Genomic DNA, 16,424 nt, shown 5'->3' with positions numbered 1-16,424 from the left:
TTTTTCCGTCATGGAATACAACTGCCCAATGATGCCAGACAGATGGGAAAAAATAGTAGCAAGCGATGGCAAATATTTTGATTAGTGTACTTTTTCATGTTTTTTCATACTAAAGTCTTTGTTGGAAGAAAAAACGGACCGAATTAATTCACACACTAATAAAATATACATCGAACAAACCGTCGAGTGTGACGTGACGTATCGTACGCTTATTTCCGATGCTTTATAGTGAGAACATTAAAGTCACTATAAACTACACAGTGAATAAAGTTTAACGCAAACCGCCGACAAAATTTGTTTTCCGAAACTCCCGTAGATCAATCCTGTTTGCTGTTTACCGGATAACGAGAAGCAATAAGCTTCGAGTTTGCCCAGAGGTGTACGTTCGATTCCGACTACTTCCTCAAGTATACCGCGTTTACATAGCGGATATACGTGTTTGATATACGATCCGGGCACCTTAAATATCCTCGAGAATGATGCATACCGTGAAATCTATACCAGCCCAGCGCATGGCAGCGATATAGCGCATAGCATTATAACGAAATTACCGCTTGCGGTAATGTTAATTGAGAAAAAAAATTTGCAAATCCGAAGTTCCAGTTGATGAAGCTCAAGTTCGGCCAGAGAATCCGCGTTTTTAGGAGTCTTCAAATTACATCGCATGCGCGTATTCGTTTTCTTGTATTCGTAACATTTCAACAGTATATTGAGAAATTTAATTGCATCTCGTGTAGACAATTTTTTTCCATTTTATGTTTCATATTTTTCCTATCGTCGATTAATTAAGCCAGAATTTTCAGATTCTGTTAGGATTGTTAGGATTTTTCTCGCAATGACTCAAAGTTGTAAGAACTCCGAAAAAAAAAAACACATTAATTAAACAGAATTAATTAAGCATTTAAATTTCTAATGATTTCTCGAGCATCCTCCAGGATTCTTCCTCGGGGCACTTTCGAATTGATAAGAAGATACATCCAGAGAGACGTAAATCTTTACTCGTGTAACGCTGGTCGATTTGCTTCGTTTTTTTTCTTTCATATTATACATATATACATGAACTTGACTTATGTAAATAATAAATAAGTAAAGCACGATGATATATACTCACGCGCGCGCATACGCATACATCAAAGTCGCGCGATGCTTCGGAATAGAACTTCTCGGAGGGAGTGCGAGTCGCAATTATGAACTTTTGTTTACGCAATTACTGAGTCTCTCGCTTCTCACGACCGTTCCTAAATTAAGAGGAACAAGACAAGATATCTAGAGCAAGGTAATCAGCAATTCGCGCAACGTAATACCGCGCTCCTTTGACGCAATATATGCGCTTAGCTCGTACTTATGTCGCTGCATGTTATGCTTCCTCTGTTACAAACGAATTTATCTCCCTTATATTATATACTGATGTATTAAATTATTCTACATTGATTCAATGAGACTCGGCATCGACACTGTGTTACATTATAGAGTAATCTCTTTGAAAAGATCCACGTGTGAAGTACATTGTGAGCAGGATATATTCTTTGATGAATCCTCGAAGTACCAAGAATCTCTAGGAGACACATTTAATCGCAAAAGTATTTAACATTGGCGGTAATGGAGTATTTGTAAACATTCAATGAGTACAAATATGAGAAAAAAATATATTGAATGTTTATATGTATATATACAAAACGATAACGGTACAATCGTTGATGGGATGATGTCTCGTGCAAAAATAAAAATTCGAATTGTAGAATAATCCTCAGAAACAAGGCATTGTTTGCAAGAAAGGCTACTTTCAAATTGAAAAATTGGATTTTGAAATTAGAATAATGTTAAATACAAATTTATTCATCCTCATATCGAATAAATTTTAAACATAATTCTGCCATTATATTAGATAAACATTTGTTTATATTATATAAATTCTGTTGTTTCTCCCTTCTTAAACCTTTATTTTATAACTTGTTTAGCGTGACTTTTCTTTCAAAAATTATAACAAAAGGCACATACGCCTTTCTTCCATAACTGTAAAATAGTCCATTGTAGTCCGCAAAGTGGGTAAAGTTTATTTCCCTTTTCTATTGTAAAAGTTTATATATCTAACGGAAAATGCTACATTTTTGCATATCTTGATATTATATATAAAAAAGATAATAAAGCCACTTTCGAATAATAAAATTCTACATTTATATGATTTATTTATAGGACATCAAAAAATACAATATATTAAAACGCGTTATTAAAACGAAAAAGTCTATAATAGAGTCGACGTATAATCGACGAATTAGTGTTTACGTTCAAAATATTCCAACTTTTCTGAATGTTCTAATACCAAGTAACTTTTTAATCACTGTATAAATTAAACCTTCCTCAACTTCGTACAAAAATTTAATTTTTTTAACTTGATATTCCTGGTTGTTTCGAGAAATAAGGTCTGCAACATGAAATAATAAAACATTTACATTAGGACAATTCATGAAACTTCAAAAGTAATAAAGACAAGATATAATTCAATATATTATAAATACTCTGAAATACTTTTTATAATGAAACAAAAACTGAAAAGTAATGTCGAGCTAAATCGTGTCAGAAATATTATCACGTTTTATATATCACCACAATTTACGAATCTTATGGACAAAATAATAATAAAAAATATAAATATTATAAATAGTTTTCTCCTTCTCCCTCCTCTCCCCCCTCCCCTCTCTCTCTCTCTCTCTCTCTCTCTCTCTCTCTCTCTCTCTCTATCTGTCTTTCTCTCGTGTCGATAATAACCTTAATCGTTAATAACTTACGTTAAAACGATTACTTCTCATGATGTCCATGGCATATGAAAAAGTACACTGTGTTACAGTACTAACTACATTTCGAATTCTTGAAAATTGTCTCAAATATCATTATTATAAGACGAGCTGCAGTGATATACGCAGCACATTCATTGTTATCGTATTGTTTGAGACATATGCAGTGGCGTTAACATCAGCTCAAAAGCAGCGTCTGTTAGATTCGCACCGCGCAAATTCGCGTCCTGAAGATCGAAGCCGGATAAGTCACTGAACATTAAAAAAAGAAGATTGTCAACACTGAAGCTGGCAAGGCAACATGTGTAAAATAATATGATTGGCACCTCTAAATCAGTGCCAGCCAAAACAGCGGATCTTAAATCGCAATTCCTAAGATTAGCATTTTTTAATGTGACTACTCGGAGATTTACGGCAGCCATGTTACTGCCTTCGAGATCAGCACCCTTCAGATTTATACCCTCCATATTCGCTGACAGACCGCCAAGATCTATGAAATTACATGAGTGTAAATTCGCCGCAGCTAAATTCACGCACGTCTTCACGCATACGAGTTACGCACCTTGCAGATTGGCGTGAGATAAATCTACGCGCTCGAAACAACATCCTGACAAGTTAGTGCCCACCAGACTCTAATGGTGCATAACAGCGTGCTGCAATCGAAAAATGTATAAATGTAAACCCATCCGACTAGCGTTATCTTTAAGCGAGTTGGAGCCATACATGCGACACCAAACTGTTACACATGTACCTTGAAATTAACATTCTTGAGATCTAGCTTCGAAAGATCGGCTCTTACTAAGTCAACTCCCTGAAACCCAACTTCTGCGTTAGTCGATATCGACATAATCGCTTTAAGTATATCCTTGCGAGTTAGAGATATAAGACCCTCTTTCTACAACTCTTCCTTTTCCATCATTGTAGTGAGAATTCGAATGGCCCCTTCAATGTCATAAAAACATACACCTGCCAATACACCTAAATCAGAATGTTGGTTTTGTTATGATAAACAGACACCTTGCATCACACTAACAAATGAAATTTAGAAATATGTACTAGCCACATTAACATTAGAGCATCACCTGACCATGTTTGAAGTAATTTAATAATGGTTCAAAATAAGTGGGACTTCTGTCTATTAAATATGCTCCCTGATAATCTCATCCGCTTGGCTGCATTGCATGCTCTGCATCTTCAGGCTCTGTAAATATCCTACGTACAATGTTTTACATTATTATTATATCATTTTAATACAAAGCAAATATTATTCTTTCTCACTCCTTCTCCATTTATTATTTCATCAATTTTAACAATTAAACTCTATATTTTATCCTAATTTTAATGAAACGATTCTTCAAGAAATATGCAATTTTTATTTGAATTCAATATTAATTTCAAGCTTATTTAAGTTATTCAATATAAACAAAAAGTAATAATCAGAAACAGCTTACCTTACTAGCATATTTATAAGTTCTTTCTTTATTAAAATATCCCTGGTTGGGATAAAATATTTTCCACCCATATTTAGTGTGATCCATTCTGAATTTCTATTTAATTGATTATGGATACATATTTTATCCTTATGTATAAAATCCTCTCTGCTTGAAACATGAAATGTCATCATCTCTAGGAAAAAGGAAACAACCTATTAATATTACTTAATAGTTGTTGATCAAAGTAAAGTATCAAATATGATATGCTCAAGTAATATTTTTGCGATGAAAGAAAATTAAATATAACAGATATTAAGAAATATATCCAAATAAAATATGTTTACAAGTAATTAATAAACAACTTTTTAACCTTATCAGCTTGATATCATCAATTTCTCCACCTTGAGGTATAAAGATTCTCTCCGCAGTTATCTCAAATTTTGTACTAGCTGCTGTCAATAATTCGTCCAATGAATGAATCACCACAAACACCTGTCAAAAAGAACACACATAATGAAATATGAATAAACTATCTTATTACATTAAATATTACATTAAATATTACGATAATAACGAGCATTATATATGAACAATATAACGAAACTTCAATCGCCAAGAGATATATGGTCGAAAAATACTCTAATACAAATATTTATTTTCCAAATAACAAAACAATAATAAAACACAGGTCCAAATGCAATTTATTATGGACAATACGTGAGACCATCTTGCCGTTGACATCGAATAGACCAATGGATGCAATAATGAGAATTTAAATGGGGGAAGAAATAGAAGAAGAAAAAGAAAATTTATGATTAGAACGCATATTTTTAAGAGATTGAAGCAATCCATTTGATTAGCATAAATCTCCTGTGGACGTCCAGAGACATTCCAGGGTTGTCCTAAGGATATAGAACGTCTCCAGGACATCTCTTGGATGTTTTCTGAACATATTTGCTATCAGGGATGTACAGTGCAGTTAAGGTAAAATATTAAATAAAATTTTATTTTCATAAATAAATAATGATACTTATAAATAATAACATATACTAATAAGATTTTAATATAATTTTCATATTTTATTTCATTATTTATTAAAATATAAGAAATGAAACAAATACAAGGTGGTTCAAATATTAATTTAATTTAATTAAATAATTTTGTGTGTATGTGTGTGTGTGATAAGATATATATATTCAATATAATATAAAATAATATTTACCCATAATTTCTTTTAAATTCATATGAATTTTCACTCACTTTACCACTTATTTATAACATTAGCAAGAACATGGACACCCTAAAATTAAACAACATACACACGTCATTATATAAACTGCCTCGTAAAGGTTAGGAAATAGATATAGAAAGAGCTATGAAGGTCTTTCCATAGACATAAATTCCTGGACGGAGCATTAAGTCAGCTTTATGGCAAGGGGCATTAGCGGGAAGGGAGGTCAGCCATATTGACCGACGACATTTTGGTGCTTCATTTGAAAATTGATTTGTGTATAATGATATTATTTGTAATTATAGTGTATGAAAATAAAATTTTAAGAGAGAAAGTAAATTTAGTGATTGTGTGTGTACAATTAAAACTAAATTTCTGTTTATATGGAAATAAGGATAAATACACAAACTTATTACAATATTTATTATAATACATATAGATTTTATTACAACTGTGTAAAATTAGATTATTTGATTATAAATAAAGAATATAATATTATTGTCCTTGGAACAATGTCAATTTATTGCGAAAATGTCTTTCGCTTTGTACATCTGCCATATGGTACTTTCCAATATGGTACAATCTAAGTTTTATATATTTCGCAGCAATTGCTTTGATCAAATGTATAACATGATTTTCTAAAGGATTTTGATCATGTGAATGTTGTTTTAAATTTAAAAACAAATGATCAGTTTCTGTAAATTTCGAAAGAACGCAAGTTGTAAGATAAGTTTCTGTAAAGCGTTTTCTCATAAATTTTCCTCCACTTTCAGCTAATGCGAAACGAGTAACTTTTTCTGCTTCATGACAAATTTTCGTCACACTTGACGATGGATATTGCAAATTACCGCAACTTTTTATCCGTATTAAAATAGAGTTTTCATCGTTTTCGTCATCGAAAGTTAGTGCATTAACGCATTTTTCGCAATGCAATACTTTCCTTAAATATCTTACTACAAATCCAGCAATATACAGGGTCATCGAAAAGTATCAGACCCCCCTAATATCTTTAGTTGGAATGCATTTTGGAGAAAATGTCCAATAGCAAAGTTGTATGGTTTCAAGCGGGGAGTAAGATGATGACCTTGATTTTGACCTTGGCCATGCACTTCAAGGTCATTTCAAGGTCAACCTTATTTTTTTAAATAGAACCCCCAACATTTTATTGCATATTCTTATAGCCTATCTCGAGAGCTTTCCAAAACACTATAATAAAAATTTTTTTCATTAAGTACTTTTTGAGTTATAAAGGTTTGAAGTTAACAATTTTTTGACACAAAATGTAAAATATCTTGTAAAATATTATTTAGTTTTCAGTAATCATAACCTTAATACTTTTGTGCGCGAAATAATGAGACCAATTAATTGGTTTAAAGAAAATACATTAATCGAAAAGTATCAGCTCCCTCTAATATTCTCAGTAAGAATGCATTTTGGAAAAATGTCCAATAGCAAAGTTGTACGGCTTCAAGCGGTTATGCTAGTAGGCTATGGCGGAAAACTGCCCGAAGGTGATCGCGAGAAGCTGCTCGAATGCGTGATGCCCAAAGGCGTTAGCGGGAATCTGCCCGAAAATGTTGGCGGGGCCGATCTTTATTGTGTCTCACTCTCGCAGGCACCAATAGTAATACAAGCTCTTGAGCAAACAATGCGGATCACTAATTTGAATCTTTGATGCAGTGCTGTCTTCTTCTTAGCGAGCAGCAGTCACCTCGTGAACGAAAACGAACAGCCCCAACAATTGTTTCTGCAACAAAAGAAGCCATTGCGCTTCAATTGATTGTCCCAAACATCTTCATTTTGTTTTCAATAGCCTAGAATTTTTTCGTAAATATTATTAATTGATCTATTAGATTTTCAGTTGCTCAACGAGCTTTTTGCTAGTGCTGGTTGAAATAAACAAATCGATAGTTGGACCAACACTTAATAATTAGTATTTTTCTCTACTTAATTATTTAGATTAATTTCCTATCACTTACATGATTAATTCTTCTTTGCTCTAATTAAGAATGGCGGAGCTTTCTGAAAGAGATCGAATAATACTGTTAATGATGCAAGGATGGGGAGATCAACAAAGAGGGTATAAAACAGTAACACGATTATTTAATGAAAATTTTCAGAATGAAAATAATAGGATCTCCAAAAGTACTGTAATCCGTACTATTCAACGTTTCGAGAACATTGGTAGCGTTAAAAGCCGCCCAAGATCTGGTAGACGTAAAATAGCAACAAATAATGATAAGGCATTAGATGTTTTACAGTCTTTCGTTGAAAGTCCTCACCTTTCCATCAATTGCATTGCACAAGAACACGAAATCGGTCATGCATCTGTCAGTAAAATTCTGAAATTGAATAAATGGCACCCATACAAACTCCATTTGGTCCAAGAGTTGTCCGAAGACGATTTTGATAGACGCATCGAATTTTGTGATCTTATGATGGAGATAATTGTCGACGATCCTCTATTACATAATAATATTGTTTTCTGTGATGAGGCAACATTTGAACTGACTGGAAATGTAAATAGACAATTGTAGATACTGGAGTGACGTTAATCCTCACTGGAAAAGAGACAATCATACCCAATATCCACAAAAAGTTAACATATGGGCTGGTATTCTTAATGGTAGACCAGTTGGCCCTTTCTTCATTGAAGGCAATTTGACAGCACAAGTATACACAGTCATGCTTCGCGAACAAATTGTTCCAGCTATTCGAGACATAGCTGGTGGAAATATGGATGAAATTTATTTCCAACAGGATGGAGCTCCACCTTATTATGGTGTCATTGTCCGTCAATATTTGAATGAGGTCTTTCAGGACAGGTGGATAGGGCGAAGGGGTCATATTGAGTGGCTAGCTCGGTCTCTGGACTTGACCCCACTTGACTTCTTTTCTTAGTTACTTGAAAAGTAAAGTTTATGCCACCAAGCCTCAAGATTTAAATGATTTAAGAGGGAGAATAACTCGAGAGATAGAACTAATACCGCCGGAAACGTTCCGGAATGCGGTTTCAGCTGTTTATAACAGATTGGTACATTACCAGGCTGTTGAAGGGCAACAATTTGAACATTTGTTGTGAATTGTTTGATACAATTGAATATTTTGCCCAAGCTGACCAATTGGAATGAAATTCGCCTTAACTGGTCGGAATCACACACCACTCTTACCTTAACTGGTCGGAATCACACACCACTCTTGTCTTAACTGGTCGGAATCACACACCACTCTTGCCTTAACTGGCCGGAATCACACACCACTTAACAAATTGTTAACTTCAAACCTTTATAACTCAAAAAGTACTTAATGAAAAAATATGTTATTATAGTGTTTTGAAAAGCTCTCGAGATAAACTATAAGAATATGCAATAAAATGTTGGGAGTTCGATTTAAAAAAATAAGATTGACCTTGAAATAACCTTGAAGGACATGGTCAAGGTCAAAGTCAAGGTCATCATCTTACTCCTCGCTTGAAACCATACAACTTTGCTATTGAACATTTTCTCCAAAATACATTCTAACTGAAGATATTAGGGGGTCCAATACTTTTCAATGACCCTGTATGTGACGGTAAAAAATTGTTTTCCTGTGTCCATATTATTTTACAAAATCTATTTAATATTATTGCATAATATTAATCTATTTAATATTATTGCATAATAAGACACATAATTAGTGTGCAGCAAGAGTCCTCTAAATAAACGTGGCAGTCTTTATACTCTCCCGCTTTCTCACACACGTCTTTATCGACGCAACATTTGCTCTTTCGCTACTTGTGTTACCATTTCAGTATCGGTAAAGTCATCGGTAAGTTGGACGGTCGGGCGGTCGGCCGCTGAGAGATGGCGTGCAATATCATGCCAGAAAGAGGGATTTCTATTTCCCTTCTCACAGAACGAATCGATGAAATGCATTGTACACATACTACTGTGATAAAATATAAGGTGAATTTTTCATTTAAACTTCGCCGGTACTATAAAATCATGAAATTATGTTTTTGTGGTTTGGTAGCACTGTCTTTGACATCTATGCAGAGTTTCATGTCAATATATTCAATTGCTGCAGAGCTATACGTGTTTTTGTAAACATACAAAAGTGAGTTTTTCGATTTTTACTATGTCTGATTTTGTTGAGCAAAAAATTCGCATTAAATTTTATTTGCGGAATGAATATTCTGCCGCGGAAACGTTGAAGATGTTGCAGAAGGCCTTTGGTGATAAGCCTATGTCGCAAAAAATGTTTACAAGTGGTACAAAGACTTCAAAGAAGGCCGAAAACGAGTTCAAGACGAACAGCGCCCCGGACGACCATCAACATCTACCGATGAAAGCCACGTCAAGGAAATCAAACTGTTAACAAGGAATATTATTTGAGTGTTATGCGTCGTTTGCGTGAAACTATTCGCCTCAAGAGTCCAGAATTATGGAAGAGGCAGACAATTCTTGGTTTTTACACTACGATAATGCACCGTCCTACACTGCATTGGTTCTTCGAGAACATTTCGCCAAAAATTCGACCCATATCGTTCCACAACCACCGTATTCGCCTGATTTAGCACCGTGCGACTTCTGGCTGTACAACAAACTCAAAAGACTGCTCCGGGGACACCGTTTCGACTCGATTGAGGAGATAAAAGCCGAATCGAAGAAAGTATTGAAGGCCATCTCGGAAAAAGACTTCTCTGACTGTTTCGAGGATTGGAAAAACCTTGGCATAAGTGCATTGTGTCGGACGGGGAGTACTTTGAAGGCGATGAAATTGATTTGGAAGAATAAATAAAGATTTTTCATTTTATAAACAAATTCACCTTATTCTTTTATCACAGTAGTATATACCTTGAAAAAAATAATTTGAATTTGAAATTTCTAAAAATAACAATACATGTTGCGCTTGTACTTGGCGCCTCTTTTTACCTTTTTGTTTAAGAAGATAAGTTTTATAAATTTTACATGTAAAAGCTTATGTTACGTACATTTTTTGTCGTTAGGTTTTTCTTGAATAATAATAACCTTTAAAAAGATATTTTTTTTATTTTTCGATGGCATGGTCCATCATATCGTCTGCTCAGCATCAGCTGACCGGTAATCAAATGAAGGGCGACACAACATACCGTACTTAATAGGATCTACACGTCGAAATCCCGTCATTTTCAGTACCTCTCAAATCTGTAACAACAAGCAATAACTAAACGATGCAAACTTATTAACACCTCATTTGCCCCAGTTCAACCCTCGCGCTCAGGTGAATCGACTCCCTCGCCTTCGCTCCTCAGCGAAATCTGATGGGCGAAGTCAATCAATGTTGCGGCAGTTTCCCTGGTAACAGTCTGAAATTCCAAACTGAGAGACATGAACGGCTTAAAATGGTACTTGAGAGCGCTTGAAAGAAGGATAATGCTACAAGGAAATCGCAGACAACAATCTTATTTAAGTATGTCGATTTAAATGTAAGGTATAACATCAACATACAGATCAGTACGACGGATTGTCTACCCCACTCGGACAATAATACAGAGATTATCGAAAAAGTCACTCGTTAATCTTGTCGATAATGATATTTGCAGTGTTCCCAGCTATAATGAATATAACTAATTTTACACCGTAATTGTTTATGATAGCGGTCGACCCTCATTAGATTAAAAAAAATGTTTAAAAAAGTAAAACTGAGAAATAAATATCACGAAATTAAGCAGAATAAATAAGAGTAATAATTAATAGAGTCAATAGCGCAACAAATCTTTTTATTTCTCATAATTTTTTAATTTCTTTCTTGCATTGAAAAGTTCGATAGGAATTGGAAATTAGAAAAAATGGTACAGGAATATTTAGAAACCTTATACCTTCCATAGTTCTTTAAATAGACTGCTTCAACAAACATATGAATCAACCGGAAACGTAACATAAATTATTGATCGCAGTTTTAATCGATGATAACTATAAAGCGATATGTTTTCGGTACATAATCTTGTATTTTGACGTCTCTTTTATTAAAAATAGCGTTTGCTTTTCGGAATTTTTGCAGCAAATCAGAAAATTCATAAGCCACTTTTTTTCGATAAAAAGAGTTCAGAATACGAGCATTCTACCCTCTAATGAGGAATTTTCAATAAAGCCTAGCTCCTGTCATAAACGATTCCGGCGCAAAATCAGTTGCGCTCGTCATAATTGAGAGCAAATGTCATTATTGACAAGATCAAGTGACCTTTTCGGCAACCTCTGCATTATCGTTCAAATGGAAGCAGACAACCTGTCGTATTGACCTATTATATTATTATATTATTGACCTATATATTAATGTTACACACATATGTAACAAAAATTATTCTCGCGCCTCCAATGTCTACGATATCTGTCTTGTTTCTAGATGAAATAGAAAATACGCTCTTAAAATTTTGTCAACTATCATAGAATTGCTTTGAATGAAGAAACAATTCATCGCACACCCATGTCCCGTAATATTTCAACATTGGTTGTTAACGTGAGCCATACACGATGATCGGTTCTTGCGATCCAAATCCTTCGTCATAGAGACGATCCTTATTAATAACACCGCTTGATAGGCCAGCGATTACTCGCTCGTTAACGGAAATTGTTAACGAGCTGATATCCGAGGGAGATTCTGGCGCAGAAATGCACTAACACTTACTTACTGATTATCGATTCACGATGTCGCCAACATTTCGATGTCGAGATACTTACGCTGAATTCTAATTAATTTATTATAGCTTAGAAATAATAGAAATTATTTTATATCTATATCTTGGATTTTTATGGTATGCAAATTTACCTCGTTTGTTAAAAAGAACAAAGTAGTAAAACATACAAGTAAAAATAACTAAATACTTGTTACGTTAAATGCTAACGAAACTTTAATCAAGTATATTTATATTGCCGTTTCGAAAATATCATTACCTTTTCTTGCTTTTCTTTCTCTTTTTGATATCCTGAAATACGTAAGAATCTTATAAGTCAAAACATTGTAAATCTCTGCTGTAACTTTCCGGTTCAGTTGTTTGGTATTATCACTCGACATGCCCGATAATACTGTTGCAATATTAATTATTGCGTTAGTTAGTATTTAGTTGTCGCGATCTTTCTTTCTTTATGCCTATTTCTTCTTCGTAGTTAGCTTATATTAGTTATTTGGCTCTATAGAGTGCGCTTGAGTAGCTTAGTGTAACGGCGCTGTTAACAGAACGTGATGTGCGCAATGAAAGGCTCTCTAGGTTCTTTTTATTTCTTGTCTTGCATATAATATAGATAAATAGGGCCAGAGCACAGACTTCTGCATAACGCATAATACACAACGCATAAGAGAATCAACAAATCAGAGTTCTTCACTTCTGTCCTGAGGAGGGAAATGAAGAACTCTGATTGGTTGATTCTCTTATGCGTTGTGTATTATGCGTTATGCAGAAGTCTGTGCTTTGGCCCTATTCTTATTTTATTGATTACGGCGCCTAGTACTACAATCTTTACTTTACGTTCATCTTTTCGATAGTTAAGAATATAGAAATCTGGTTTATTTGAATCTTATGCGTCCTTCGTGTAATAAAGCAACTCGTGTTAATCAAGAGGACAACATTCGAGTAGTTCTTTCTATCATATGCACAGTTGTATCACCACGAACCTCCAATAAATACGTCATATAACAAGAGCGGACTACCATGGCAGAAACCATAGTTGCTATTAATGTGTGCAAACATTCGTTGCCGACGGCGATCACTAAGTAATTTCGTATCACGTGTATGCACCTGATTGAATTTTTTTTGAAGCGGTATAAGCCGCCATGAAGGGCCATTAAATAATTATGGGATATCCCTGGCACATATGTACGCAGACACACATACACATATGTATATGATCGATTACCATGCGCTCGTTTTCGACCTTTCTCAATTTGAAATGCGACCGATTAAATAAGATCGGACAAGGCGAATTATAATTACGGGAGCCAAGCACCTTTAATATCACGATATTGTGCGATATTATTGAAAATGAGAGAGCAAAGAAAGATAAAAGACAGAGACGTTTCCACTGTATTAACAAAAACACGCGAAAAAGATACGAGAATATAAATTCGGTTTCGAAACACTTGTTACGCGAAAACTCGACATCGGAACTTACAATCGCTCCTTTTCTCTCGGCAGCTGCCGCACGTGTTTGGTATTTTTAAATAACGACTTAACCTTAGTAAAAGTTCCGTCAAAGTAAGTTTCACAATTGATTAGATATTGATTATAAGTATTCCTCGTGGGTTTACTTACTGTCGTGGGTTTACTTAGTGTCGTCTATTTTAACTAGCGATTGTAATAAACACGCTTTGACAAAATTAAATTTTGCAAGGAATTTCCGTATCGCGTTCGAATTTTTATAGATCTTCACAAAAATATACTCCAAATGTATCCCACGATATTCTGATCATCCAGGACGTTCTCATTGACATTGAAGTTCGACGATTGACGATACCATTACATTGGGAAACATAAGGCGAAGGGTGAGCAGACAGTCGATGATATTCTTCGAATTCACCATAGTTCGAGTTGCAGACCGTAAATGCGACCATACGACAATCTTCCTGATTGGATCCTTGCAGTGTTCTAGTGTAGATAACGCTAGATGAATTTTCTAAAGTTTAATTGGTACAGTTTCGCTGAAGCACTATAGAACTGACGGTTCAGTTATAAGTATAGCATGATACTCAATAAAATTTCCCTAAAAGAGTCAACTAATGGTGGAGCAATCTTGCAAACACAAATGTGACATATGTACAGTCGTCACTGTAGTACGCTTGATTTCAAATCGGCCTGAACGCTTTACCTCCCCAAATCCACAGCAATCCCCAAACTGATCCATCAGCTACGTCTCAAGCTGCATCGGCGAAGAAAGTATTCAAACCATATTGAAACCAACTATGAATTTTGTAGTAGAATCTTATTTTCAATGGCCAGAATCAGTAAAGTACAAGACAAAGGAATAAGGTGCAAATATTTCTACTCTAAAAATCAGTGGATACTGATTGACTATCAATATGATAAATTCCTTTTATTCGAATCGGAAATACTTTAAATCTAATTGAAATCAGAAATACTTTCGCTGATTTACTTCAAAAGAGAATCGTACCGAGGAAACAAGATAAAATTATGCTCATTCTCTTTGCCATAGCTCCAACTCCCAGAATAATAAAGTGGCAGATGGTATATATTCCCTTTGGCCTATCCATCGTCCTGCCTGCGACAACAGTAATGAAACGGAGCATACTTGTTCCTGCTGTCGTCGTCATTCTATCTGCGAGAGTAGTACGGTGGCGGATCGTACTTGCTTCCGCCGTCTCTCTGTCTTCGAGAGTAGTACGGTGGCGGGTCGTACTTGCTTCCGTCGTCATTCTGTCTTCGAGAATAGTACGGTGGCGGATCGTACTTGCTTCCGTCGTCACTCTGTCTTCGAGAATAGTACGGTGGCGGGTCGTACTTGCTCCCGTCGTCATTCTGTCTTCGAGAATAGTACGGTGGCGGGTCGTACTTGCTTCCGTCGTCACTCTGTCTTCGAGAGTAGTACGGTGGTGGATCGTACTTATTTCCGTTGCCGTAATTATCAATCTGCCTGCGTGAGTAATAAGGTGGCGGGTCGTACTTGCTTCCGTCGTCATTCTGTCTTCGAGAATAGTACGGTAGCGGGTCGTACTTGCTTCCGTCGTCACTCTGTCTTCGAGAGTAGTACGGTGGTGGATCGTACTTATTTCCGTTGCCGTAATTATCGATCTGCCTGCGTGAGTAATAGGGTGGTGGATCGTACTTATTCCCGCTGCCGTATTGTCTGCGAGCGACATAAAACGGAAAATCGTGCCTATCCTCGCTGTCATGACGATACATTTGCTCATAAAAGTGAGCGGGCAGTGAATCGTGCTTGTTTCCAGAAAGTTGACTCATACTCTTCACATCGGCATCTCTCAGAAAGTCGATGTCTTCCAATATAGAACCCTTCGCCGTCAGTATAACGTACTGCACAATATTTTTTACATAATTTGTCACCGTGAACGTTTTTGAGATTATCCCGTGAACATTACGCACGATACGCAAGATGCATTTATTACAACGAAAGCATCGCGGATAAGAAAAAAGTATGTTGAGGTTATTCTACATTGTCAATGTTCACTCGAAATAACGCGACTCCGCTATCTCTTTACTTTCGACGCAATTTCGACACGTTATGCGTATTGTTAAAGATTTACAATTTGCCGGAGATTTACAATTTGTCTCTTACCGATATTATCGCAGGAACGAGAATGAGCGCGAGGAGATACATCGTGGAAAGTCACACGTATCCTAAGCAGGATCAAAATGGAAACCCAACTGACTCTGTCGTCGCGAACGCGCCATATTTTTATGAAGTCACTTCGCATGGATGACACTCCGCGAGAAAACTCAATTATCGCTATCGCTACTATAGGCGACCTCCGGAATCGCCAACGCGATCATATATATTATCAATTGCAACGATGCGAACACGATGCTTCTCGCAGTTGGGCATCGACGATGACAAACGACGTCGTTGACCATCGGCGCAGTCGATCCAATTTAAGCCGAGCCGAGCGCATTTACGAGCGAATTGTAATGTCCAGGGTACGATCGACGCGCGATATTAATTAATTAACATCTCGCGAAGAATGACGAAGCCGTCGCAATCGAACCACTTATGCTCTTTCTCGTTTAATTAAACTGGACGATTGTGCGCTTGATAGATCGACCGTATGAGTGTGTATGTGTGAGTGTGCGTGACCGCGCGCATTATTGGCCTCACTCATCCTCGACGACTATACCGAAAATCTTAATATTTAACACCAATCGCCGTGTAAGGTCAATGCGCGAAATCGATGAATGAAATTTCTATTGAACACACGCGCGAGCATCGTGAAAAGACGGGAATGAAAAAACGACAAATTTGGATGGTATCTAAATCTACTACCTTT

General features: G+C 35.8%; 1 protein-coding gene and 1 pseudogene across 1 annotated transcript; both read right to left on the bottom strand.

The window, feature by feature from the left end:
• Positions 1 to 1,843: 1,843 nt before the first annotated feature.
• LOC105186703 (BTB/POZ domain-containing protein KCTD9-like) lies at positions 1,844 to 7,780 on the bottom strand (annotated as a pseudogene).
• Positions 7,781 to 14,659: 6,879 nt separating this feature from the next.
• On the bottom strand, positions 14,660 to 15,913 carry LOC105186676 (extensin-2). The gene is made up of 2 exons (XM_011147047.2): positions 15,719 to 15,913; positions 14,660 to 15,456 (listed from the first exon to the last, which is right to left on the bottom strand). Exons 1-2 carry the CDS (start codon positions 15,758 to 15,760, stop codon positions 14,740 to 14,742), a joined length of 759 nt encoding a protein of 252 aa, XP_011145349.2. The 5' UTR covers positions 15,761 to 15,913; the 3' UTR covers positions 14,660 to 14,739.
• Positions 15,914 to 16,424: the final 511 nt, after the last annotated feature.

This window comes from Harpegnathos saltator, unplaced genomic scaffold, assembly GCF_003227715.2.
Source record: "Harpegnathos saltator strain DR-91 unplaced genomic scaffold, Hsal_v8.6 scaffold708, whole genome shotgun sequence".
NCBI lineage: Eukaryota > Metazoa > Arthropoda > Insecta > Hymenoptera > Formicidae > Harpegnathos > Harpegnathos saltator.
The sequence above is the reverse complement of the archived record's forward strand: the minus strand, read 5'-3'. Positions and strand labels throughout refer to the sequence as shown.

Excerpts from the sequence above, each read along its gene's own strand:
- LOC105186676 (XM_011147047.2), bottom strand. The coding sequence starts at position 15,760 with ATGTATCTCCTCGCGCTCATTCTCGTTCCTGCGATAATATCG. Across the intron at positions 15,457-15,718 it reads TCGTTCCTGCGATAATATCG|TACGTTATACTGACGGCGAA; the intron begins GTAAGAGACAAA and ends AATATTGTGCAG.